Below are 27,863 nucleotides of genomic sequence, written 5' to 3'. Positions count from 1 at the left end.
TGGGGATGTAGGTTGTTCTGAAAGATTTCATGGAAACATAATTCCGTCCATTAGTATGGAAAATAATTTGGAATGGGGTGAGACTACAGAAAGGAAGAATGTACTCTTCCCTAAAATGTTTAAAGACTTGTCATTTTATTTGTGCCAAAATTTAGACTAATTGGAATGACAATATTTTAAGTACTCTTCTTGATTTCCTGAATAGGACATTTTCTTGAATGTTTCTGTTGCCTAAGTAGAATTAAATATCTAAACATTATATTTAATTCCTAAAGATTAATTTGTTTAATATTATGAATGGTAATAGGTTAAATAATTCTACAGAAACTAAACTTTATTCGTAGTCTAATCTATTAGTTTGCTTTCTATTTATTTAAAGATGAATTTACTTCAGTAATGGCATTCATTGTACTAGTCATTTATTTATTTTACAAATAACAGTTGGGGAAAAAAAAAACACCAGTATCAGACAATTGCTTACTGCTAGGTTCAGGGTGTGTTTTGTTAAATGATATACACCTTGGTGTTGGCCCTCAATGGAGTCCACAGTATAGTGGAGGAATCAGTCAGCAAAGCAAATAAATCAAATAGTCATACACACTTAAATTTCAAATTGTGTCAAGTACTGTGAAGGAAAGGAACATGTTTCAGGAGGGTGGTCAGGGAATGTCGCTTTGGGAAGGTGAGGTTTTAAGTCAAGACCTGAAAGGAGAAAAGCTAGCTGTGTAAAGATGAAGGAGAAGAGCATTTCAGGCAAAAGAATGACATGTGCTAAGGCCTTAAGTTAGGAAGAAACTTCGTGTGTTAAAGAAACTGAAAGGCCAGTGTGATTGGAGCAGAATGGCTGAAGGGTACGGATATACAAGTTGATTTTGGAGAAATAGTCAGGACTCAAGTCACGTGGGTGCTCTGGAACTGTGGTAAGGAGTTTGAATTTTACTTGTAGTACAACAGTAAGTCGGTGGACAGTTATAGGCAAGGGAATGATCCGATTTATGTTTTTAAAAGGAGGTATTTTGGCTCTTGTAAGGAGAATAGATTGGAAATAAGCAAAAGCAGAAGCACAGGGTCTAGTTGAGTTTTGAAGTACTTCCAAGAGATCAAGGGGTCTTACACAGGGTGACTGTAGTAGTGATGAAAAGGAGTGGACAGGACTGAGACATATTTTGGAGATGGTCTCTAGCAATGATATCCAATAGAAATGTAATATAAGCTACATATGTTGTTTTGCATTTTCTTATAATCCATTGAAAAAAGTAAAAATGAAGCAGATGAAATTAATTTGAATAGTATGTTATTTAGGGATGCCTGGGTGGCTCAGTCAGTTAAGCATTTGCCTTCAGCTCATTTCATGATTCCAAGGTCCTGGGATTGAGTCCCACATCCCGCATCGTGCTCTGTGCTTAGTTGGGAGCCTGCTTCTCCTTCTCTCTCTGCCTGCTGCTCCCCCTGCTTGTGCTCTCTCTCTGACAAATAAATAAATAAGATTCTTAAAAAAGTAATGTTATTTAACCCAGTATGTCCAAAATATCATTACAACTTATATTTCTTATAAAATGTTAGTAAGGTACTTCATGTTCTTTTTCTTTCTATTACATCATCTAAATCTAATGTGTATTTTTTGTTTATAGCGCATTTCAATTTAGACTAGCCACATTTCAAGTGCTCAGCAACTATATATGTTGGCTAGTGGCTACTATATAGAATAGTGCACGTTAATAGAGCCTTCCATACCTTGATTATTTGGTAAATTTCTTATTCTACATAGATAAGCATTATAGTAGTTAAGCATATCAACTTTTGGAGTTAGACATAAACGCCCATGAAGTCCTTCTCCAGCTCTTAGTAACTTTATGTCCTTGTGTCATAATGTCTTTAGTCCTTAGTTTTCTTATATGTAAAAGGGAAAATAATCATATGGATTAAATTAAATAATGTCTATAGAGTACATAACACAATGCCTTACCAAAACAATTCCTCAACAAATAGCTTATTACTATCATTGTCAACTATTAAAAATACACATATATTTTAGTATAGTACATGGATATATTATTGTGCAGTGGCGTCAGATGGATTTTGCTTCTAATCATGGTTTAACCTCTTAAATCCACTGTAGACTGTGTAAATTATTTAATCTTTCTGAGCCTGTTTATTTAAAGTGTTAACAATACCCACTTCATAAGCTTGTTGTGAGAATTAAATGTGTGTGTGGCAACTAGTTCAAGAAATGATATTCAGTAAATGTTACATTTTTTCAGGGCACCTAGGTGGCTCAGTCGGTTGAGCATCTGCCTTTGTCTCAGGTCATGATCCCAGAGTCCTGGGATGAGCCCTGCATTGGGCTCCCTGATCAGCAGGAAGCCTGCTTCTCCATTTCCCCCCATAAAGTTAAGCTTCATTATCCTCACTTGTAAAAAGAAATAATGCATAAATTGTAGAGTGTAAGGATTATAAATAAGATATGATGTGTACCTGGCACATTAGCTAATACAGTGTGGACACTCAATAAATGCTAGCAAGTAATGCCTCTCTTTATCCTTCAAGACTAAGCTCAAATGCCACATTCTTGGGTGAGGCCTTTCCTAAACTTAACAAGAATTGATTCTCTTTTCTCATAGTACTTTATATTTGCCTTTATCTTAGTCTTCAAAATATATATACATACTTCCTCTCTGGGCTGAGAACCCTTTGAGGTCAAACATTTTTTAATTCATCTCATTTCATTTCAAGCATTCAGCATAGTGCCTACACTTACTTGGTAGTTGCTTACCTGAGTTTATCGATACACTCCTGGAATGTGTGCATATCAGTATTTGGGGAAGAAATATAGCATAGTGATTAAGATCAGGGACTTTAGTGTTAGATTCTTGGGATCAAATTTAAACTGCCATTCGTAATTTGCGGGTCACTTGTTCAATCTGTCCTGGCCTGTTTCCTCACCTGCAAAAAGAAAACACTAATGCGCTAGAATTTAAACCAGGCATATGTGAGGTATCACCTTTAAAGCACTTAGCCTAATTCCTGGCACATAAAAAATGGTCTGTATAGAGTGTATGCAAGTTTCCATGTATGTAAATTGCAAAGTAAAGTGAAAAATACTTTGCAGCCTGGGTGGCATACTGTTGTGTAATTCAGAAATTTGCAAGGATAGATCTATCCTCATACCAAAACAATTGCTTATTCAGTTCTTTGCTGACATTCTTTTCTCTCTCTCTTTTTTTTGTATTTTTCTCTTAATTTTCAGATAGGCGTTATTTATAAAGTTAAAGCTTATTTTTAGAGCTAATGAAGAAACTATGAATTGTAGTTAAAAAATATTTCAATGTTCTATGGTGAAATGTGTAAAAACAGAAAAATAGAAAGCTCTTTCATTAAGGTTATTTTCTAGCAGGATGCTCTGCTTTTCTGATTCTCTCAGGAGAAGTAATAGGCATTGTTAACAGTTGACACTTTACAGATTTTATTTATTTATTTATTTATTTTGGAGAGAGAGGGCATGTGCATGCTGGATGGGGGAAGGAGCAGAGGTGGAGGGAGAGGGAGGGGGAAGGAATCTCAAGCAGACTCCCCGCTGAGCGTGGAACCTGATGCAGGGCTGGGTCCCTCAAGCCTGAGATCCTGACCTGAGCTAAAACCAAGAGTCAGACACTTAACTAACTGAGACACCCATATGCCCCAACAATTGACACTTTACAACAGAGCACATGCAGGGAAAATACTACATGAGGTATAGAAGTGAAATATTTTATAGGAAGATTTCTGATATTTTCCCTTAAGGATCTTAGACATCAAGAGAGTATATTTTATATTACCTAGGGAAATTTTAGGTCAAGTCTGTATTTATTTAAGAAGAAAACCCTAACTGCCCTTAGAATTTCTATTTCCATAGTATGGAAGACTTTTATCCAAATAAAAATCATGGCCCTGACTCTGGAATTGGAAGTGATAATGGAGAGAAACGATTATCTACAACGGAAGTGAGTCTTTTCTATTGCTGATCTATTTTATTTTAAAAATTTGTTAGAGTTTTGAAATATGTAGACACTTGTACATACTTGATTTAATTTGCTTAAAAAATATCATTATTAAATTTTATGACTTCAGATGAAAAAAGAACATGTACATTTTTAGAAGCAGAGCAGTAAATCTTACCATAATATTTTTTGGTTTGAGAACTGGAGATATAAAGCAGATATTCTATTATGTGGAATTAAGAGAACTTAATCCTCTTCTATGTTTAAAATGCCCCATTTGTACTTTGTGCTTATGCCTTTCAGCCATCAGATGATGACACAATAAGCCTTCACTCTCAAGTCTCAGAATCCAATAGAGAGCAGACATCAAGAAATGACAGTCACTCAATAGGAAGTAAACCTGATTCTCAGAAAGGTAATTCATATGGTACCTGCTAATTTTATTTCATGTATATTGCTCTTATTAAAAAAGCATTTTGAAAAATTTTAGAATCTTCAGCCAGTTCTTTTATTGAAAAAATAGACTGTTATTCTAAATAATACAGTATGAAAGCACACTGTTTACTTATATTTTCTAACAAATATTAATCTGTAATTAGACCAAGAGGTGTATGATTTTATTGACCCCAACACAGAAGATATAGCAGTTCCTGAACAAGGAGATGCACATATTGGATCATATGTCTCTTTCCTTAAGGTAAAGAAAACTTTGAACAAATAAATACTAATAGCATACTTTCCTTGATCTCGTGAAAGTATACCACATAGATTTAAAATTATAACTTTCTTTTATATAAGGGGAAAGAAAAAGGTCCTGAGAAATCTCAGAAAAATGAAGAATTGGGAGATGAAAAAAGGTAAGCATATAGGAATTCTCAAATTGAAATGTTACTTATACATGAAATATTTGTTAGGTATTCCTACTTCAGAGTACTTTGAAAAAAATTAATTTTTGGTTCATTTACCTGTTAATTTTCATTTACCTGAAGTAGTTAATTTATAACTATTTCATTTGTCTGCATTCCTCGATTAAACTGTAAATTATAATAAATAATTAAGCTGAGTGTGTTATATACATTTCCCCTGCCTCCCAGAAGTGTAATTCTCCTATTACTATTACCGAGGAGGACTGTATTTTCACATACATTGCTTCATTTGAGCTCTTTAGCAACTCTTTAAAATAGGTGATTTTTTTTTTTTTTTTTTGCATCATTTAGTCAATAAGGAAACAGACCTGCAGTTTCAAGTGTCTGGCACTCAGGTCTTCTAACTCTTGGTCTAATACACTTTCCATTTCATCAGGCTGGTTATAGTAATTTTATGGGTATTTATCCCTGTATTTTATTAAAACCATTCCACTTTGGATCTTTTATGTATCATTTATCTTATGAAATGCTAGAATATGACTTGCTATATTTAGTCACTCCTTAAAGTTGCTTCGTAGCTGTAGGAAGGAAAGAAGGATCATTTGTTGAATACCTGCCATGTACCAGGATCTGTGCTATGTGATTTCCTATGTTTCTTATTTATTTTTATTAAAAATTTTTTTTTACTGTTTAAAAATTTTTTTTAGCAGTCTGTACACCCAACATGGGGCTGGAACTCATGACCCTGAGATCAAGAGTAGCATGCTTTTCCAAATGAGCTAGCCAGGAGCCCCTAAGATTTTTTTTTTTAAGTTCTATTTATTTAATTTCTCTACCCAACATGGGGCTCGACCTCATGACCCCACAATCAAGAGTCATATGCTCTTCCAACTGAGCTAGCCGGATGCCCTTCATGTTTCTTATTTAATCTTTCCTAAATCCTATAGGGTTGATACTGTTTCTATTTTTACAGATAAGGAAGGGGGAAGTTTGGAGCCTCTAAAGTTTCTTGCCTAGAACTACTTAGATAGTGTCCACTAGAACCTAGGGTATGAATGTAACTCTCTCTGATCCCTAAGCTTTTCTCTTTTCTCTACATTGTGCTTCCTCCAAGTGACCTCACTGGTAACTTTTTAATCAGTTATGAATTAGTCATCTCTGGTACCCCATAAGGTGGTACATTGCTTTGTCTTGTACTCTTTATATTTCATTTTTCTGTTACTTTCTCATCTTATCTCATGAAGACAGTTGTATTAACTTGAGTGTCACAGTGGTATATAAGATATGGTCAAGATACAAAGTCTTAGGATTTGATACTTTGTTTTAAGTGAAATACTTTTGGGATAAAATTACTAGAGTTTGGAGAACAACTTACTTAAAAATTCCTTTGTTCTTTATGAATGATTAAAAATTATGTATTTTAATGAGCATTTTCCTGCAGATTTGCCAGTCTTGTACCTATTTTTCATTTCTTCTACTCAAACATTTTACATGGAGAATTTTAACATTATGATGAATAAACTGATAAAAGTAGGGTGGTTTAGTAAAATTTTCATAGCATTTGATATTTATAAAGACAGGCGTATTAGAGCTTTGAAGTTCTTATTACTCTCAAGACTGGGGAGTATGCATTGTTAAATTATAAGAAATTACAAAATGGTAATGCAGTTTACTTTGTTAGCCATTAATTACATTAATATCACCAGTATGGTACATTTCCTATTGAATAGAAGATAGGTATGTTTTCATATTCCTTAAATATTTCTTATTCCTTATTTTAATGTTTTAAATACAAGGACATTAGAATTTTAGCTTTTTACATGATATTAGAAATGAAAAAGTGATTTCTGTTTCTGGAAGCTGGCATAAAATATCATCGGCCTTAGATTTTGGATAACCATGTTTGTGTCACCTTTCAGACTTGGGAAAGAACAGTTACTTGCAGAGGAAGAGGATGATGATTTGAAGGAAGTAACTGATTTGAGGAAAATAGCCGCTCAGTTATTGCAGCAAGAGCAGAAGAACAGGTATTTTTTCAGTAATGAGATTTAAATAGGCAGACTTTGTAATCATTAAGTGATTATTCAAAGATTATCAAATGAAGTTTCCAGTAAACAATAGGACCATCTTAAGATCTATGTCGAGGGACTAACTACTAAAAAATTAGGAGAGAAGTGTAAAGTTAACGTACACAATTAACATATACTTTATATTCACAGTCATTTTATTTAATTATTGTGTAGGTATCTCTTTTATTTTTGTGTGCTAAATAATAACTGATTTATTTGTTGATAATCATTTTAGCTCACAATAACAGATACATTATAAGTGTTACCCCCTAAGTACATGTCATGTGTATGTAGTGCACTTTTTATCAGATTCCAGATTACCTGGGATATGTATAAACTCCTTAAAATTGAATGGAACTTTATAATGGTTGATTAAATCAGCATGATGATTTGGCGGTCACAGGTTCACTTTGGTGTGTTCCTTGATCAATGATGATTTTTCCCTCTGGCTAGGCTTTCCTTACATGCCATTGGCAATAAGGAAGATGTATGAATGACTATAGAATCAGTGCAAGTCCATTTTTAATACAGAAGTTCTATGTGCTGCTGAAGGTCTGCTATTATGCCATCTTCATGTACTAAGAGTACTATATTTATAGTTTTGAAATAATAAAGGAGATTTGAGTGTTTTTTTGTTTTGAGAAAATTAAAAGAATAATTTTGTTAAATTTATTATGGGTAGCTAATAAGTACTTTACTTCTCTTAACCAAAACAATAAATGTTCGTGGGTCACATGACCATGTTTTGGAATGTTAAAAATTTAAGTACACTGGCATTTGCTTTTAGATATGCTTTGAAAAATAATTACTATTGAAACTTATCAAATTGCAAATGTATGTTTTTAAGGGCCACTATATTTTTTAATAATGACTGATTATCCTTTTTTGTGCAACTACTACATTTATAGAATTAAATCCATACTAGAAAATATCACTCCTTTTTATTCCTTCGATATCTAAAGTATCCTCATTCCCAGTTCATGTTTTTCTTCTACCATAACTTTCTGTCACCCTTTTCTCTGAAATTGATTTTCTGAACCTTTCCTATCATTCGTTTCTAATGGGCCTTTTTTTATATTGGCTACTTGTGAGGTTATGTATGTTTTTCTCCCTCCAGTATAATCAAAATATTGGTTGTCCCCATGGTTTAAGAGGTTTATGAAGCAAGCCACCACCTGCTCTATGTGACTTAAAAAATAGTTAAGTTTCTGTCTCTTCTACCCAATAGTTGAAATGATTGTATTTATCATTATGAGCAGAGAATACTGACTTTAAAAGAACCCACAGCAATATTTATTTCTCTGATTATGTTAAAAATAGTATTGGAGGGCATAATTTTAGATTTTAACAATGTCGTATATATCGTTTCTATATTTTTCAGTTTTCTACTATTTTTCTTGTCTTTCAATAACTTGAATTATTCTTTTTGGTTTAGAAACAATATCAAATGATGTTTTGTAGGTTTTATTTTTGTGATAGTTTTGTAATCTGTAAAAAATAATACCTAGCACTGTGCCTTGTACATGGTAGGTACTCAGTAATACTGTTATTAGTTAATTGATTGCTTGAAGATGAGATTAACAAATTTAAAGCTAATAGGAACCATTAATTTAGTTATGTTCATTCTGAATAACTTGTTACTTTTTTAGATGTATGCAAAAGTAATTACTCTATATCTGCTGTTTCTCTTCATCAGCCATTTCAGACGTTAGCACACATAGATATAGATCTTTTGATGCGGAGACATTAATGTAATAATTATATCTTATTTTGGAAGGCCTTAAAATATTTATGAGATCTGGTCATAATGTAAGGAGCACATTTTACTTTTAAAAAATCTGTAATTTATAGGGGCGCCTGGGTGGCTCAGTGGGTTGAGCCGCTGCCTTCGGCTCAGGTCATGATCTCAGCATCCTGGGATCAAGTCCCGCATCGGGCTCTCTGCTCCGCAGGGAGCCTGCTTCCTCCTCTCTCTCTCTGCCTGCCTCTCTGCCTACTTGTGGTCTCTCTCTGTCAAATAAATAAAAATAAAAAATCTTTAAAAAAAAAAATCTGTAATTTATAGACAATTTAAATTAGATCCTTGGCCAGTTCTCTTCTGTTAATGGCTGAACTTAAACTGATCTCAGAAGTTTTGTATGCTGATTTACTCCACTAAATAATCTCTTCTCTTCTTCTAAAATATGTTGGTGTTGCTCACATCTCTTAGATGCAGATAATTAAAATTTTTGTTTGCTATTACAGTACTTGATTTGAGTGAGTCCAAAAAAATCAAAAGTAATCTTCTATAAAGATATATCCATCCCTTAGAGGATTTGATGTTAATTGTACCTTTTCTGGTTATAGATTTTCTCTTTCACACCGTATTGTGCTTTTGATTCCAATTTTATTAATGAAAAATTTGAAATGCTATTTAAAATTGCAAGTCAGGGATGCTTGTGTGGCTCAGTCGGCTAAGTGCACACCTCTTGATTTTGGCTCAGGTCGTGATCTCAGGGTCGTGAGATCAAGCCCTGCATCAGCCTCCATGCTCAGAGTGGAGTCTGCTTGAAATTCTTGTTCCTCTCCCTTTGCCCCGCCCTGTTTATATGTGTTTTTTTCTAAGTAATAAATCAATAAAATCTTAAAACAAAATAGGATTAAATTCTAAATCAGGAGTTATAACATTTCACTTAAGGTTTTAAAGTCATTATAATATTTTTGTTTATTGTCTTGATTTAAAATGATTTATGTGGAGTGAAATTACCCTCGCATATCAGAAAGTACCACCTAGAACTCCTCCTCTGACTCTCTGCTACTTAACTATTCTTTAGCTAGCTACTAGTTGAAGGTAAATGTAGTGTTAGCTATCAGCTGAAAGAAGCCATGCATGTACTCCCAAATTAAAGGCAATTTAAAAATTGCTTAGAATGAGATCAGTGATTGCGGCCCCTGGGTGGCTCAGTGGGTTAAGCCTCTGCCTTTGGCTCAGGTCATGATCCCAGGGTCCTGGGAGCGAGCCCCACAACGGGCCCTCTGCTCAGTGGGGAGCCTCCTTCCCCCTCCCCCTGCCTGCCTTTCTGCCTACTTGTGATCTCAGTCAAATAAACAAATAAAATCTTTAAAAAAAAAAAGAATGAAATCAGTGATCATTTTCTTAAAGCAACTTTGCCAGTTGTTTAGTTCATACTATTCTTAAAGGTGTCTTTTATTCTTTAAGCAAATTTGTACTAGTACTTTGAGGATAAAACTACCCAAGGAAAATAACAAGAGGGTATTTCACAGAATAATAGTGAAAAAGGGTGGGAAAGGAGATGAAATAAGCTATCAAGTAGATAACTCACAAGTGTTCAAAATCTGAAGGCCAGTTTTTAGAAGACTGCTTCCTCTTTGTCTGAGATGCATAGATTAAGCTACTTTGTTTTGACAGTTTATTGTTGAGTATTTAGAAGCTAATCTTTACCCCCTTGTTAAAGTATTGGATTATTTCTACTTGTATTTGGGTGTATTGAAGTCCCTCTGAATCAGTGAAGCTCCCTATATTAAAAATAGCCATTCTGTAAGTTTTTAATATTCACTGTAATTTGGGAAATTAAAAAAAAAAACTATCATCTTAAAAAATTATCTTAGCTGTTTTATTCTAAATTATTTAGCTAATTTTTCAAATGTCCACCAATACTCTTATCTAATTATTAGAAAAATAGCTACTGTTCTTTTTTTTTTTTTTAAGATTTTATTTATTTGACAGACAGATCACAAGTAGGCAGAGAGAGAGGAGAGAGGAGGAAGCAGGCTTCCTGCTGAGCAGAAAGCCCGATGGGATCGTGTCTTGAGCTGAAGGCAGAGGCTTTAACCCACTGAGCCACCCACGCACCCCTTCTTCTTTTTTTTTTTTTAAGAATTTATTTATTTGGGGGGCAGGGGCAGAGGGAGAGGGAGGGAGAGAGTATCAAGCAGGCTCTGCACTGAGCATGGAGCCCATCTTGGGGCTTTATCTCATGGCCCTGGGATCAAGAACTGAGCTGAAATCAAGAGTTGGACACTTAACTGACTGAGCCACCCAGGTGCCCCCTGTTCATTTTCTTTCTTTCTTTCTTTTATTTTAAGATTTTATTTATTTATTTGACAGAGATATACAGCGAGAGAGGGAACACAAGCAGGGGGAGCAGGAGAGGGAGAAGCAGGCTTCCTGCTGAGCAGGGAGCCCGATGTGGGCCTCTATCCCAGGACCCTGGGATCATGACCTGAGCTGAAGGCAGCTGCTTAACGACTGAGCCACCCAGGCACCCCATTCATTTTCTTATACAGATATTCTTATGTGGCTGAAAAAGTTGATGTTTATCTGGCTTCTTAAAATTTGCGTGGTTATCATCATAAAGAGAGGATTACAATATATATGGGCTTTTGCAATGAATAACTTCAGTTGACTGGTTCTTATTGCATTTTCATTCCTGCTAACTTGTATAGTATTTTCTATTATGTCTTTCTTTTTAATAAGGATTTTATTTGCTGTTAAGTGTGTCCTGAGAGTTTTCACTTATTGTGGAAAGATGTGCTTCTTAGTACTCTGTAGTATGGCCAAATAAAAAAGTAATTCTGAAAAGTTATATTGAAGTATAATTAAGGATCATGGAAAGGAAAATCACATTTTGAGAAGTTTATTATTCTGGTTTAGAATGATAGAAATTATATACATACCCTATTTCATGTGATTTTTTTTTTCTTACCATATATATGAATGTTTCAGTTTGAGGGGCATCATGTTAACCTCTAGGTTGTTATAACTAATTAGGTCGTTCTCTCAACCCTTAAAATCTGTCCATTCTTTCTTTTCTGCTTGCTTTACTAATGACTTCCCTGTCCTCTCCCAAAACATCTTATTTCTCCCATCTTTTGATTTGGTTGATGTACGGGAAATGTGAATACAGATGGAGGCCTTTGTGTTATAAAGCATCATTCAGTGAAAAATTCTTCCAGAGGACCAGAAACGCAGGACATGCATCAAGGTATCTAGAGTTTATGGAAGCCTTAAGTATTAAGGGGCCAGGTTGGTGCAGCTGAATTTTATAGTCATTTACTTAAAATACAGTACTAGTAACGGGGTTAGGGAAATGTGCTAATAATCTAGAATAGATATTTAGATAATGTAGGTGTTTATTTTGACTTTGAGTATCACGAATAAAACATTAAATACCCATGTACAAACAAATGTTTACATAGGGGAATTCTCAAGTGTATAAAATACATTTTATAGGTAAATGGATCCCAATTTTGTTTTTCTTCTCCAATATGATTTATACACATCAGTAATCACAATGCTAATAAGTGTTGCTTGAGGAGAATTTGAAATTTACCATACTGAGGGCATTGTAGTTTGATCCCTCACCTCCCCCTGTCAATAATTCTGACATTCACCCCTCAGGACAGTTCTTACTGTTACATCTCCTTTTTAAAAATCACTCTTCAAGGATGTATTTCTTCCTAACAGTCCTAGATATATATATTTTTTACCTTAGTTCTTTTGCATTTCAGGATTACGTGCAATTTTAGTATATGTTCATAGTAAGAAGAATAAAGGTGTTGTCAATCTGAAAATTGTTGGTACAAAGCTACACTGCTTTGCCTGTGATACTTGCCCTTGGCTCCTCACTGTGATTTCTTCCTAGGGAGGCTTTAATCCATCCAAGCTAGTGAGGAAACCGGGCTAATGGAAATTGGTTTCTCTAGGTTAACCATCTTTCTGAAATTACGAACTTGAGCTTAAAATATCTTTTAGTAGTAAATATGTAGTTTTAATTTTAAATTGTTTTCTCCTCCGTGTTTTGATAGTTGACATCTAAAGTTTTTTGAATAAAAGACATATTTTTTTCTTATAAGACTAAACTTTAAAATTGAGAAGTTATATTTAAATCTAGAGTTAATATTAAGAACTCTTAAATATTTTAATGAGTTATGTGAAAGAAAGTTATTAATTCAACTTTTGACTTTCAGATTAATACTTAGAATTCTATAAAAATATGGACAAGAGTTCTATCATGATGGTTTATCATTCTTTTTCTTTTTGTTTTCTACAAATAGCATTTCATTTGGGTATTAAAAGTTTGATAAACTTTTTAAGGAATTGAACTTTAACATGGCTTTACATTTAGAATGAAGGCTTGTTATTTGGCTTTTGGCAAAATGGTCATCTGTTCCATCAACATAACTCATGTCATTTGCTGTGCTGGGAAAATGAAATCAGTCATCATGGCACCTGAACAATCTGCATCTCTTTATTTTCTGTGTCAGCCAAAAGTTAGATGGACAGAGGGCAAATATCCAGGCCTCGAGAAAAGGTTTATAAAAGAAGATGTGTGGAGGAGTTGGTGAGCTTCATTCCTTCATAATAGCCATGGACATTAGCTCTAAATAATATATAAACATTGTTTTCTAGCGGAGATCTTCATGGACCAGATGCAGTTTATTATGCAGATCTTTTATATCATGTGTAAATGCTTTTCTCCTTAATGTATTTTGGAATTAATGTATTGATTTACTTCTAGGATTCTTAATCATTCAACTTCTGTCCCAAGAAACAAGCCAAAACAAACTATGGAATGCGAAAAGAGGTATAAAAATATCTTAGTCCTTATATTTAGTAGTTTTTAATGAGACTTGATTCTCTAATAGTGATATTCCTATATGTGGGCTTTAATTGAGTAGATGATACAGATTTAATATAACTAACTAGATAATTTAATGACAAACTGTGTCCTAGCCACCAGTTCAATGTACTTTTGATATAAACAAAAAATGCTGATTTGATATCTTTTTCTACTCATACCTGTATTTCGTTGTAATGATAGAAGCATTTATTTACTAACTCATTACTGCTGGGATTAATGTGTTTCTTCGTCGTTGTATTTGTTCTCTGTTATTGTTCACTTTTTTATTTCGTTTCAATTGGGTTTTACTAAATTCTTCCTTATGAATTCAGGATCCAAGTTAATATATGTGAATTCCAGAGAACCAGAAGACCTTGAAAGTTTCTATTTATTTTGTTGGCAGTTTGAAAGTTTGTATTAGGTTAAATTCCTGGGTCATTCCTGTAGGAGGGTAAACGTCCAAGGCTGGGTGTAGGGTTCGTATAGAAGTATACACAGAGAGAAGTAACATTTCTTGAATACTTGTATGCAAACTGTTTTGAGTGGGTTAGATGTCTTATCTCATTTAATCCTCATAATAACTCTATGAAGTTTTTACTCTTCTTACCTTATTTTGTAAGGGAGATAACCAAGGCTCAGAAATTACCATAATTTGCTCAAGGTCACACAGCTAGTAAGTGCCACAGTAAAGATTCAAGCCCAGGTTGTCTGGTTGCAGAACCTCAAGTCTTAACATATGGTAACAGGAACATTTTGCTTTCTTGAGATTCACACATCCCACTGATATCTTTTCTTGGATACCTCATAGTCTAAACTGAACTTATTTTTTCCCAAATTTATTTCTTCTGTATAGTTTGCCTGAGTGTGAATGTACCATTACTCAGTCACCAAAGTCAGCAACTTTGAAATTATCGGAAACTTCTCGTGCATCCCTCCCAATTCAGTCAATCACAGAGAATTATAGCTTCTTTTCTATTTTTTATTGTTTTTTAAAATTTTTTGAAGATTTTATTTATTTGAGAGAACACACACAGAGGGAGGGCGAGAGGGAGAAGAAGACTTCCTGCTGAGCAGAGAGCCCAGATGCGAGGCTCCATCCCAGGAGCCTTAGATCATGACCTGAGCTGAAGGCAGAAGCTTAACCGACTAAGCCACCTGGGTGCCCTGAAAATTATAGCGTCTTAACATTACTTCCATCTCTTCCAACTTCTTCATTCCTAGCACTGCCATGTTGGTTTAGGCTCCATCCTTTTCCTCCTGGATTACCACAACAGTACCCAGACATGTCTCCATTCTTCACTTTTGCTTACGTTTAAGTTTGTCTTCTGCATCGATGTAAGTGTTGGTTCCAAAACCGTCTGTGACTGTCATTTATTATCTTCTACTGGTTATCACTTTCAGGATAAAGCTGAAAATGCCTAAGTGAACCTGTAAGATTGAAGTGAGTTTCTGCTTACCTTAAACCTTATCATGCACTCTTCCACTGGCACGTTTTGCTGTTAGGAACAGTAATTTTTCTCCTTATCTATCATGATTTCACATCTGTTCTATATCCTGGTTTCTCTACTGGAATTGCCCTTTTTTTCACTTAGGCTTTCAGAATTCAGTTCAAACATAAAGATGACTTTTTATACTCAAGTCTAGAAACGTTCCTCTACTCAAATTTCATTAATTGGATTTAACCCACTCCCTCCCTTTTTGAGTACTGATTCTGTTATCTTACATGTTTGCTCTCCTTAAAGTTTGTGTGATTACTTTGCTCCTCACTTCTTTTCATTCCCATCTTAATTTCCCTCCCCAGATTCCTAATATTCTCTTGAGAAGGACCCAATTGCCCAAATCTCAAAAGTGTGATACCTAATCCTGACCTCTCTTTCATATAACTATTAGTTCTACATTTCTCATTTTCAAAACCATCACTCAACTTTTTCTTTAAAAACAAAATTAAAAAAAAGTTTTCTGATAAGAATTAATGTAGCTTTGGTGTGCCTGGGTAGCTCAGTGGGTTAAGCCTCTGCCTTTGTCTTGGGACATGATCTCAGGGTCCTGGGATCGAGCCCTGCATTGGGTGGGGGGGGGTCTCTGCTCAGTGGGGAGCCTGTTTCCCCCTCTCACTCTCTGCCTACTTGTGGTCTCTATGTCAAATAAATAAATAAAACCTCTTTAAAAAAAGAATTAATGTGGCTTTATGGTTGCAAAATTACAAAACTTGGCAAACACAAATAAATAAATAAATATCACCTATTTTCCCACTCTCCAGAGATGACAGGTCATAGTATTTTGGTGTTTTCCCCTTCAGAGCCTTTTTCTGTGTGCATAAATAATTTGCACATGCATGTGTGTATGTGTATATACATACACCACAGAGTTGTATAACCTGTTGCCTACTCAACACTCCCACTTGGATGTATAATAAGCATATGAAACGTTTTATTTTACTTTTTTTTATTAATATGTAATGTGTTATTAGCCCCAGGAGGCGTACGAAACTTTCAAATCCACACTCTTAATTCCTCCTTGCACCTCTTGAATTTGTTTTTCCTTTATTTTTTCCCTTTTCAAAAAATGTCAACTCATCCTTATAGTTGCTCAGCTCAAAAACCTGAGTCAACCATAACATGTCACTTTCTTTCACATGCCATATCTAATCCATTAGTAAATAAGGGATTTGCTATTATTTGCTATTATTTGACTCTGCCTTCAAAATATACCCCAAATCTAATCACATCTTACCACCTCCACACCTTCCACCCTAACCCTCACCATGTCTTCTAAAAATGTTTTAAATTTAATTTTTATTATTTATTTATATTAGCTTTACTTTTTTTTTCCTTCTGTGTTTTTGTTTAAATTCAAGTTACTTAACATTTAGTGTAAAATTGGTTTCAGGAGTAGAATTTATGGGTTCATCACTTACATACAACGCCTAGTGCTCATCACAAGTGCCCTCCTTCATACCCATCACCCTACTAGCCCATCCCCCACCCACCTCCCCTCCAGCAACCCTCAGTTTGAGGTCTCTGTAGTTAACAGTTTCTTATGGTTTGCCTCCCTATCTGTTTTCCTCCTATTTTACTTTTTCTTCCCTTCCCCTGTGTTCATCTGTTTTGTATATTAAATTCCACATACGAGTGAAATCTCTGACTGACTTATTTTGGCTCTAGCCGTCTCTTAACTTCAGTTATTAAAATAGCCTCCTAACAGGTTTCAGGCCCTTGCTTTCCTGTAGTCTGCTTTTCAAAAAAGCATCAGATTTTTATTTTTTGAAATATAAGTCAGATCATGTCACTCTTCATAATTCTCTAATAACTTCCCGTCTCGTTCGGGATAAAAACTAGAGTCCTTTAAGGACTTAGAAACCTCTACATTATTTGGCTCCCTCCTGTCTTCTTTCTTGCCTGGATCTTCCTGGTTGGTTAGTTCCTCTCTAGCTATACTGGCCTCCTTGTTGCATCTCCATACACCAGGCATTTCCTGCTTCCTCAAGGCTTTTGCCTCTGCCTGAAATGATTTCCCCCTAGATAGCCTTATGGCTTATTCCCTTGGCTTCAGGTTTCTGCTCAAATTTCACTTCATTAGCAAGGAGTTCCCTGGACAACTTAAATAAAAGAGGATGCCTCCCCACTTCTTTGTCCTTTTTCGATACCCTGTTTTATTTTTGTCCAAGAACGTAATACCCTCTGACATTCCAAATTTATACATTTTTTCCATCTGGCATTCTGAATATATACTACTTTGTTTACTGTTTGTCTTCACCACCACACCACTTCCTTGGCACACTACAGTGTCAGTTTTATCAGTTATTGAGAGAAGACTATTGAAAACTTCAGGACTAATTGGGGATTTGGCTTTGATGTTCTGTCATTTTCCCTTCATATAGTCGTATCCTCTGTATTAAATACATAAATATTTAGAACTGTAGTGTCCTCTTAATGAACTTATACCTTTGTCATTTTGAAATGACATTTTTTATATTTCTGATAGTTTTCTTTGAAGTCTACTTTTCTGATATTGTATAGTCATCTCAGCTTTCTTTTGATTAGTGTTAACATGATAGATCTATATTTCTCCATCCTTTTATTTTTAACCTACCTGTGTTTTTGTGGAGAAAGTTGATTTCTTGTATTTAGCATATGGTAGCACCTTCCTTTTGCATTTAATTGAGAATCTTTTAATGACAATGTTCATGTTGTTTATATTTAATGGAATTATTGATATTAATGGATTTAAATCTACCATCTTTTGTGCTTTTGTTGTTATAGCCATCTTTCCTCTTTTCAATTTTATTTTAAAATTCTCATTTATCTCCTTCATGGCCTTATTAGCTATAATTTTTTGTTATTGTACATTAGTGATTATTTTAGGGTTTAAGGTATAGTGTTTAACTGGGATGCCTGGGTGGCTCAGTCATTTAAGCATCTTCCTTTGGCTCAGGTCATGATCCCAGTGTCCTGGGATCGAGTCTTCTCCCTCTGCCTGCTGCTCCCCCTGCTTATGTGCACTTGCGCTCTCTCTCTCTGCTCTCTCTCTCTCTCTTTCTGACCCCCCCCCCCAAAAAAAAAAGAATAGTGTTTAACTTATCACAGTCTACATTCAAGTGCTATTATGCCATTTCATACGTTGCATAACTTTACAACAGTATACTTCTGTTTCTTCCTTTTTGGCCTCTGTGATGGTGTTACTATATATTTTACTTATATATGTTATAAACCCCATAATACATTGTTATTATTTTGCTTTAACGAGTCAATTATTTCTTTAAAGAGATTTAAATGTCTTTTATCTTTCCTCCCTTAACTATCTCTAGTAGCTCTGTGTTTCCATGTATAGTTTTCTTTCTACCTGAAAGAGAAACTTTAAGACTACTTTTATTACTGGTCCACTCTTTTTTTTTTTTTTTTTTTTTTTTTTTTTTAAAGATTTTATTTATTTATTTGACAGAGAGAAATCACAAGTAGGTAGAGAGGCAGGCAGAGAGAGAGAGGAGGAAGCAGGCTCCCTGCCGAGCAGAGAGCCCGATGCGGGACTCGATCCCAGGACCCTGAGATCATGACCTGAGCCGAAGGCAGCGGCTTAACCACTGAGCCACCCAGGCGCCCTACTGGTCCACTCTTGTTGAATCCTTTCAGCTTCTGTATGAGAAAGTCTTGGTTTTGCCTTCTTTTTTTTTTTTTTCCCTTCATTTTTGAAAGCTATCTTTGCTGATACAAAATTCTAGGTTGACATTTTTGTTTTCTTTCAGTACCTTAAAGAATTTTCTCCTCTGTCCTCTGGATTAGATTGTTTCTTATGAAAATTCTATTGTCAATGTTTGTTTCATAGAATCTAATGTGTCTTTTTTCTCTAGCTGCTGCTTACAATTTTTTTTTTATCATTTGTTTTTAAGTAATTTGATTATGAGGTATCTTGATGTAGTTTTTTTCATTTTTCTTTTGCTTGGAGTTCTTTGAGCTTCTGAAATTTGTGGGTTTATTGTTTTCATGAAATTTGTAAATTTGGGGCCCTTATTTCTTCAAAGATCCTTTTTGTCACCTGACCTATTCTTCTGGAACCCCAATTATATTTATATTAGGCTACTTAAAGTCTCCCACCAGTTGTTCAGTCCTCTTCAATATTTTTCTTTTTGTCTTTGATTTTTCTTTTTAACATTTTTAAAGCTTTTATTTATTTATTTGACAGAGAGAGAGTGAGAGAGCACAAGCAGGGGAAGCAGGAGAGGGAGAAGTAGGACCCCAGGATCATGACCTGGGCTGAAAGCAGGCACTTAACTGGCTAAGCCGCCTAGGCACCCTCTACATTTGATTTTTGATAGTTCTTTTACTAAGTCTAGTCAATTCTTTCTTTTTTTTTTTTTTAAAGGATTCTATTTTTAAGTAATCTCCATACCTAATATGGGGCTCAAACTTACAACCCCAAGGTCAGGCGTCTCATGCTGTACCTACTGAGCCAGCCAGGCACCTCTTAAATGTCCAAACTACAGTTAATCTCATCCAGTTTATTTTTATGTATTTTTATATTTTTGTAATTTTATTTTATTTTATTTTATTTTTCAGTGTTCCAGGATTCATTGTTTATGTACCACACCCAGTGCTCCTTGCAATACGTGCCCTCCTTAATACCTACCACCAGGCTCACCCAGCCCCCCACTATCCAGTTTATTTTTAATTTCAGTTGTTGTACTTTTCATCTCTTGAATTTTGATTTTTATCTATTTTATGTCTATTGTGTCTGTACTTAACATATTTAGTCTTTTTTTCTTGCTTCTGAATATTACCTGATTGAATTTTTGATTGAATGCTGGACATTGTGAACTTCACCTTCTTGGGTGCTGGATTTTACAGTATCATTATAAATATTCTTGAACATTGTTCTAGGATGTGGTTAAATTAATTGGCAACAGTTTGATATTTGGGGGATTTGGTTTTATAACTTGTTATATGGAATCAGTGTGGCATTTAGTCTAGGACTAGATTTGGCCCCCTACTGGAGGAAGACTTTTCTTAGTACTATAGCTGATGCCCCATGAACTGCATGCTTTTCCAGTCTGGCTGGTGGAAACCGGTATTAATTTATTCATAGTCCTCTCTAAGTCTGAGAGTTATTCGGTCTTTCTGGCTATTCGTTCTTTTGCCTAGTGTAGTTTTCTCAGGCATATGATCAGGGCTCAGTACTCTGTTGAAAATATTAAAAATTTTTCTGTAGAACTTTTAAGTTCTTTTTCTGTGCTTTGCTTTTTTTCTCTCTCACTTTGTCCTGTTAATGCCATCCATCTTTTTCATCCTGGCTCCCAGTTCATCTCAATTCAGGGAGCTCCCTGGACCTTTGTTTTCTCCTCTCTGGGTTAGAAGCCTGGAAACTTTTCCTGCAGCAACCTGATGCAATTATGGGGGTTTCACCTTGTTTGTTACCCATCTGTAAATGTCCTTTTTTTTTTTTTTTCTTGCCTGATACTCAGTGTTCTGGAAAGCAGAATTCTATATATTTTGTCTGCTCTTATAGTGTTTTCTGTCAGGGTATAAATCTGACCACTGTTACTCTATCTTGGCCAGACGCAAAGTCTAATTCTTGCATTTTGTTATGTTTTGTCAATGTTTAGTTTGTTTCTTTCATATAACTCCCTGCCCCAACATTTAAAAACTTACTGCCCATATTTTTCATATACTTATGTGATTTCATCTTTATTCATACTTAAATCTTTTAGTCATTAACTTTGGTATTTGATATGAGGTAAGGTAGGTAGTTTTTTCTTCCTCTTTTGTACCCTCTCTCTTTCTTTTTCTCATTCCCTACCCTCCTCACCCTCTGTTTTTCTTTCTTTCTGTGTGTGTTTTATAATTGGTTAATCAGTTGTCTCAACACTATTTGCGACATAGCCTATCATTTCTATGTCAATTGTGAATTTAATTTTTTTAATCATAGGTTGTCACTGGAAAATCTATAAATTCTGGATCTCATAGTATTTAATTACTTTAATAGAATATATGCAGTTTCCTGGTAGGGAAATCCCCTTTATTATCTAACTTTTCTCCAAATTAACTTTGAAATTCTTTTATCAGGTCTCTAATACAAGCCCAGAAATACTTTCTATTTTTTATTATATTTTATTTCAGCTGTCAAATAATTTGAAATGGTTATACCCATAAAATTTAGTCTTTCTTTTTTTTTTTTTTTTTTTTAAGATTTTATTTATTTATTTGACAGAGAGAGAGACAGCGAGAGAGGGAACACAAGTAGGGGAAGTGGAAGAAGGAGAAGCAGGCCTTCGGCTGAGCAAGGAGCCCGACACACAGGGCTCCATCCCAGCTGAAGGCAGATGCATAGCAACTGAGCCACCCATGTGCCCAATATTTAGTCTTTCTAAGAACTTTATAGTTATTCAATTTCCTTTCTAAACACACTGGTAGTTTTTGTTTTGTTTTGTTTTGTTTTGTTTTGAGAGAGAGAAAGAGAGCACAAACGGGAAATAGGGAACAGGGTTGGTGGCAGAGGGAGAGAGAGAATCCCACTCAGGCTCCATGCTCAATGTTGAGGCTTGATTTTACAACCACGAGATCATGACCTGAGCTGAAATTAGGAGTTGGATGCTTAATTGGTTGAGCCACTCAAGTACTCCAACATGGGTAGTTTTTTTTCTCATGCATGTCTAAATTATTTTTGTTCCAATATTTTTGCTTTTCCTTCCTTTTATGAATGAATTTTTCCCCTAATATATTTTATAGCTTGTTATAATTGATATATGAGAAAGCTATTAACTTTTGTATATTTTTTATAACTGGTAAACTTCTTTTAATAATAATGGGTTTTTTTCCCCCTTGGATAATCATATTTTCCATAAATTTTGAAAATTTGTTTCTTTCTAATTTTTAAATGTTCTTTCTTACTGTACAATAGAGAAGTTCTACAACAGTGTTGAATGATAATAGCTCTAGTGGGCATTTTGTCTGTGTATTTTTTTCAAAGGAACTTCTTGCCTAATAACAAGATGTGCAGTTTACTTTTCCTGACAAAAATAGATGAGAAAAATTTCAGCCATAGCCCCTGTGTGTCAAAATGAAGGGTTAGAGGTTCATAATCTGTAATTCAATAGTCAAAAAGGAATTACTCCTCTAATCTCTTTGGCATTTAAACAAAATAAATTTGTATAAAATTATTAGATTTTTATTTGTTTTTTATGATTTAATGTAATAAGCATTCTGTTTTTTCACTGTATGTCTAGGTATTACATTTCTCTTGGCCTCTAAAAAGTCCTTAGAGTAGTCTTTTGCATATTAAGTAAAAGAATTTTGAGTTTTTTAAAGGAATAGAAGTGATTGGGAACTTAAATATGTTGTTCTGGACTTTAAGTTTTATATGTTATTAGTTCAAACTATAGACATGGGTAAATTTTTTAGATTTCTGGTATTAAAAAAAAAAGAGAGAGTGAGAGGGAGAGACAACTCTTTATTGTTCATAATAAATTCCTAAGGGTAAGTTTAAATTTTTTACCATATTAAGGCATCTTTAATTTTGTAGTGTCTCAGCAGATGAAGTTAATTCACCGTTATCACCCCTCACATGGCAGGTAAGAGGAAAATGAATTCCTGTTATATCTAATATTTTGTTCTCATTTATTTAGTTAAAAGAAATTGTCTCATTACAGCCCTTAGAAAATCAGAAGGATCAAATAGATGAACAGCAGTGGCCAGAATCTCAACCTATAATCTGGCAGAGTGAAGAAAGGAGGCGGAGCAAACAGATTAGAAAAGAATATTTCAAGGTACTTCTTATTAAATTGCAAAATTTACTTTGTAATTATTAGCTTTGGTTTTATAAGTTTTGAATTAATAAGGTAGCTCATAACTCTAGTTACATGTAGTAAATGTGCTATCTTATCTTGGTTTCCCACATGCATAGGTATATATAATATGATCCAGTTAAATATATGAAATTTTAGTAATTCAGAATAATTAAGAATGACTCTGTAGATCAATGTGAATTGTGATTTACCAGATACTTGACATGAAAGTTGAATGTTTGCTATACTGCTAGTTGTAGCAATATGTAGTTATGTTTTAAAAGAACTTGCTAGAAAAGTCTTTCAGTAGATTTGTTTCACTATATAGTTCACATGTATTTGCAATTAGCATTTAACTGTTTCTGTCTAAATAAATGCTACTTACGTGGCTCTAAAAATGCTTGAAATTGTTTCTCCCCCATTTTTTCTTCTTGCTACCTTAGTAGATTTCTCAAGATGATCTTTTATCTTAGGTAAATTAAAAGTTTAGATTATTTGAATCATCCCAAATTTCTAGTTAACGGGGTTTTAGTGAAATTTTACTGTGTATACCCTTATAAATATTGTAATATTATTCATTTGTGGTTAAAGTCTGCTATGTTTATAGAAACCAGTGGAATTAGCATAATCTTCAGTACTAGTCAGAATCCATTACTGGAATTCCTGACTCAGATGAACAGTACAGGAAAGCTTCCTGCCCCATGAATACCAAATTCTGTTGTTTTTGTGCACCTGTTCCCCAAGCCTATTTTTTATTTAATAATAATAATTTTATGTAAATATGTAGTTCTATGCTAAATTATAGGTACTTTGAGGTTTATATCATTAATGGATAGGATTGTATTTCATGTTTTTCTCTGTTTGGTAGAAGCGGTTATATGTACACGTTGATCGGTTTACTTGAATATAACATATTTTGAAGTGGTATCATATGACCAAAACAATAATGTTAGGTGTCGTAGCAAGCCTGTGATAAGTTTCATACTTCTATGAGTAATTAATTACTGAATCCTTTTATTGAGCTTCATATTACCTGGTCCATATGAGAGATCATGAAGAAATAAGAGATAGGGAAAAAAAAAAAAGGACATTCTAAGCAGAACCCTGGTCAGTAGTGGTCAAAATCTGTTTATCCCAGGTCTTTACAGATCTGCAGTTATATTTACATTCTGACACTTATTTCAGAATCTCCTCTTTCAGTTTAAAGGACCTTGAACAAAGGCACTCAATTAAATTTGTTAGTAGATAAAACCTGACGGATGAGGGATGATGTGGAGGAAATTTTAGTTTTTCAGACTAATGGAATAGATTTTGGTATTTATTTGATCTGCTAGTAAAGTAAAAGCACCTACATTCTGACGGTTTATCAAAACACTTGCATAGCACTTACTAAGTGCCAGGTACTGTTCTAAGTACTTTACAAGTATCAATTAATTTAATATTCATAACGGCCCTATGAAGTAAGTACAATTATCATTCCTATTTTACAGATAGGGAAATTAAGGCACAGAGAGGCTAAATAATATGCTTTGCCTCACTTAGGTAATAAGCAGTTGAGCTAAGATTTGAACCCAGAGCTTATGCTACATTGCCTGTTTATCTACTGTGGATAACCTGATATCAAATGAAAACTTTCAGATTAATACAGTTTTATTGTTTTTAAAAATACAGTAACCCAAGTGAACTTCTCAATAAAGTCTTAACAGAAGACTCTTTAAAAAATAGTTGTTTGATTTAATAGCATCATTTGTTAAATATTTTATTTTTAAGACTTAAGCATACCTCCTATAATATTTTTATTTTATAAGCACTAAAAGATTAAATGAGGTAGTATTTGAAATATTCATTACATTATCTGCATTTAACAAATGTTAATTGCTTCCATGCTTTTAGTAAAGTGGGTGCAAAGTTTAGCTTTAGTCATTGGGAAATATTTCAAGGAGATATGTAGTTCTCCTCAGCAGTCAGAAGATGTCAGTGTTAGGACACTGAAAAAAATGGAATGTCAACAGTTTTTTCCTAAGCTGTAAAAAAAAATATAAACCTGAAATTACTACTGTCTAAGTCAAAACCATTGTTCAGAACTTCCAGTATTTTCTTAAGACATCGTTGATACCTATGAAGTGTCTTTATTTTAAAAAATAAAATTTCTCTTAATCACCCATCTACCAAGAATCAAAAGGGTTATTCATAGGATATATTACTGAATTTAATCTGGATTTATAGTTGATTAAACACGAAAATATGCTACTTTAGAGATATATATCCAAATAATACCAAGCTCACTCAGTGAGAGCCCCGTTAGCTTTGTGGTGTTAAGAAACATACAGAGATTTTGTGCAACTTTATCCCAGCACATGTAAATGACTGAGCCACAAGATTTCTTTGTGTTCCATGGTAAATTATTAATGGCACTGTTGTTATTCAATATATTTATTGAAAGTGTTTGTGTGTATGTTTGTGTGCGTGGGTCTCTTTATATATTATTTCTCAGTTGCCAAGACTGATCTTGGATAGTAACGTTTTTCAGGTAAGCCTCTGAAACTGAGTATAAAAGGTTTCAACATATTGGCCAGATTATGTGAGCAAGAAGATAAATTGGGTCAGATTATATGAGTAAAAAAATCATTGCAGGAGAGTTACACTAACTCTTCTAAACTCCCAGACCACTCTTGTGTAGATTACTACTCTACTAAATAAAATAATGTCCTCATTGTCAAAATAAAGTCACTGCATTTTTAAAGTAAACATATTTCAGGAAATACATTACTTTATTAAAAATCTCTTAAAGAAAGGCAAATGTAGATTACATTTTACAGAAGTGTATTAATACTTTTAATAAGACTCACAACAAAATATGAACGTCTAATTTTTGAAAAATTATGTTTAATGTAAATTAGTAGCTTTAATTTCTTCTAAAAATAATAATACATAGATTTCTAAATGCACTTGGTTGATTTCTAATCAAGAAAGTTAAAAAGCATTAACATAACTATACCATATTAGTTTTAAGGATTATTTGATTTATTGAAATGCCATATGTATTTGTATACAAATGTATCATATTGCTGTTATGATAAAACATTATAATGACCCTTAAATAAATATCTGATTTCATAAATATAGTATATGTGCATTTAAAGGCTAATGCCAAGGAAAATATTTTTATGTATTTTCTCTGATCATGACTAATTTTATCCTAGAATAGGGAAGCCAACTGGATTTGTGAAATAACCTGATTTGTTTTGTTCTAAGTCAGAATTTGCACAAGTTAATAGCTCTTCTGTGAAATTAACATAAGCTTCAGAAGTAAACTGACCTTTTTTGTTTCTCTGGTTTGTAAATAGGTCTTTACTAAATTATTTGAATTTAGATATAATAAACTTTAGTTATTCAGACTAATACTAATTGAGGAATCTGTGCAGTAGTGCAAACTAAAGAGTGCCTTCCTAAGTTTTCATATATCATGGATATTTTTAATTAGAAGTGTAGTGGAGTTATAGTACTACAAGTCTCATTATCTGTGTTCTTGACCTCATTACACTCGGTTTCTTTCCTTTATCAGTTATTCACTCACTTTTCTATATTCTTTCCATGTCTTTACTTTCGATCGGATACATGAGCTCAGACCTCTGCAGTTATCCCAAGTCCCCTTGGAGCTGTCGCCTTGTCTCTTTCCTTTTAGGGCCAGACTTACCATTTCTATATCTCCAGGTTCTGATCACTCCTTAACCGACCACAGTTTGGGTTCTGCTTCCACTTCTCCATTGAAATAACCTCTTACCTAGAGCTTAACATGTACCTAAGAATTTTTTTTTTTAATTTTATTTATTTATTCGACAGAGAGAGAGCACAAGCAAGGGGAGCAGCAGGCAGAGGGAGAGGGGAGGGAGAGGGAGAAGCAGACTCTCTGTTTGAGCAGGGAGCCTGATTTGGGACTTCATCCCAGGACCCTGAGATCATGACCTGAGCTGAAGGCAGAGGCTTAACCAACTGAGCCACTCAGGCACCCCTGTACCTAAGAATATGACAGTGATTACTACCACTTATCTCTTCTTGAAACTTCTTTCTTGTTTTCTATCTCATTTTTCTTCCTTGGTTTTTCTGTTTTCTTTTGGATGGTCTTGTTTAACTTCTCTTCTGACTTTGCTTCTGCTTGCTTTTAGGGGTTCATCTTCTTTTCATTACCCTAAAAATGCTCTCTGAAGCTTTTATGACTCCAGATGTCTCATAGTCTCGGCGGGGATGGGGGGGTCTAAATTTACATCCCACAGCTTTTTTCCTAGTCTCCAGATCTGTGTTTTTTTTTTTTTTTTTTTTTTTTTTTTATTTTTATTTTTTTAAAGATTTTATTTATTTATTTGACAGAGAGAAATCACAAGTAGATGGAGAGGCAGGCAGAGAGAGAGAGAGGGAAGCAGGCTCTCCACTGAGCAGAGAGCCTGATGCGGGACTCGATCCCAGGACTCTGAGATCATGACCTGAGCCGAAGGCAGCGGCTTAACCCACTGAGCCACCCAGGCGCCCCAGACCTGTGTTTTAATTGTCTGGATGCCCTACATGTATTTCAAGTTTGATACGTCTCTCCCTCTTGCCCTTCTCCTGCAGAGAAGTTGCTCTTCCTCTCTATTCTTTATTCGAGTTAATGGTAGCAATGTCTATCCAGTTGTCTGTGCTCTATACCTCTGTCCTCCTGGATCCTTCCGTCTCTTATTCCTCTCACCTAATTGATCACCAGGATGTTAATTATATGTCCTTTCTCCAATTCATCATTTCTTCTCCATCTCTACTGCCCTTGCTTTTGTTGGAACCCTCATTCTTTCTTGTCTAGGCAAATGTAGTAACTTCTTTTTTTTTTTTTTAAGATTTTATTTATTTATTTAACAGAGAGAGAGAAAGAGATATGACAAGTAGGCAGAGAGGCAGGCAGAGAGAGGGGGAAGCAGGCTCCTGGCTGAGCAGAGAGCCTGATGTGGGGCTCGATTCCAGGACCCTGGGATCATGACCTGAGGCGAAGGCAGAGGCTTAACCCACTGAGCCACCCAGGTGCCCCG

General features: G+C 34.5%; 1 protein-coding gene across 4 annotated transcripts in view; it reads left to right on the top strand.

Moving 5' to 3' along the window:
- LRCH2 (leucine rich repeats and calponin homology domain containing 2) overlaps positions 1-27,863 on the top strand; it is a 108,673-nt gene that overhangs the window by 46,949 nt on the left and 33,861 nt on the right. For 2 of the 4 annotated variants that reach the window (XM_059158158.1, XM_059158157.1), the window contains exons 7-15: positions 3,893-3,980; positions 4,281-4,392; positions 4,577-4,674; positions 4,776-4,834; positions 6,763-6,870; positions 11,820-11,897; positions 13,434-13,499; positions 22,548-22,596; positions 22,675-22,791. In XM_059158158.1, coding sequence (XP_059014141.1) covers positions 3,893-3,980; positions 4,281-4,392; positions 4,577-4,674; positions 4,776-4,834; positions 6,763-6,870; positions 11,820-11,897; positions 13,434-13,499; positions 22,548-22,596; positions 22,675-22,791 — 775 coding nt within the window. The remainder of the gene's footprint in view (positions 1-3,892; positions 3,981-4,280; positions 4,393-4,576; positions 4,675-4,775; positions 4,835-6,762; positions 6,871-11,819; positions 11,898-13,433; positions 13,500-22,547; positions 22,597-22,674; positions 22,792-27,863) is intronic. The other 2 variants (XM_059158160.1, XM_059158159.1) reach the window with 1 other exon arrangement.

This window comes from Mustela lutreola, chromosome X (genome assembly GCF_030435805.1).
Source record: "Mustela lutreola isolate mMusLut2 chromosome X, mMusLut2.pri, whole genome shotgun sequence".
Lineage (NCBI taxonomy): Eukaryota > Metazoa > Chordata > Mammalia > Carnivora > Mustelidae > Mustela > Mustela lutreola.
Note: the sequence above shows the minus strand (reverse complement) of the source record. Positions and strands in the feature narration are given on the sequence as shown.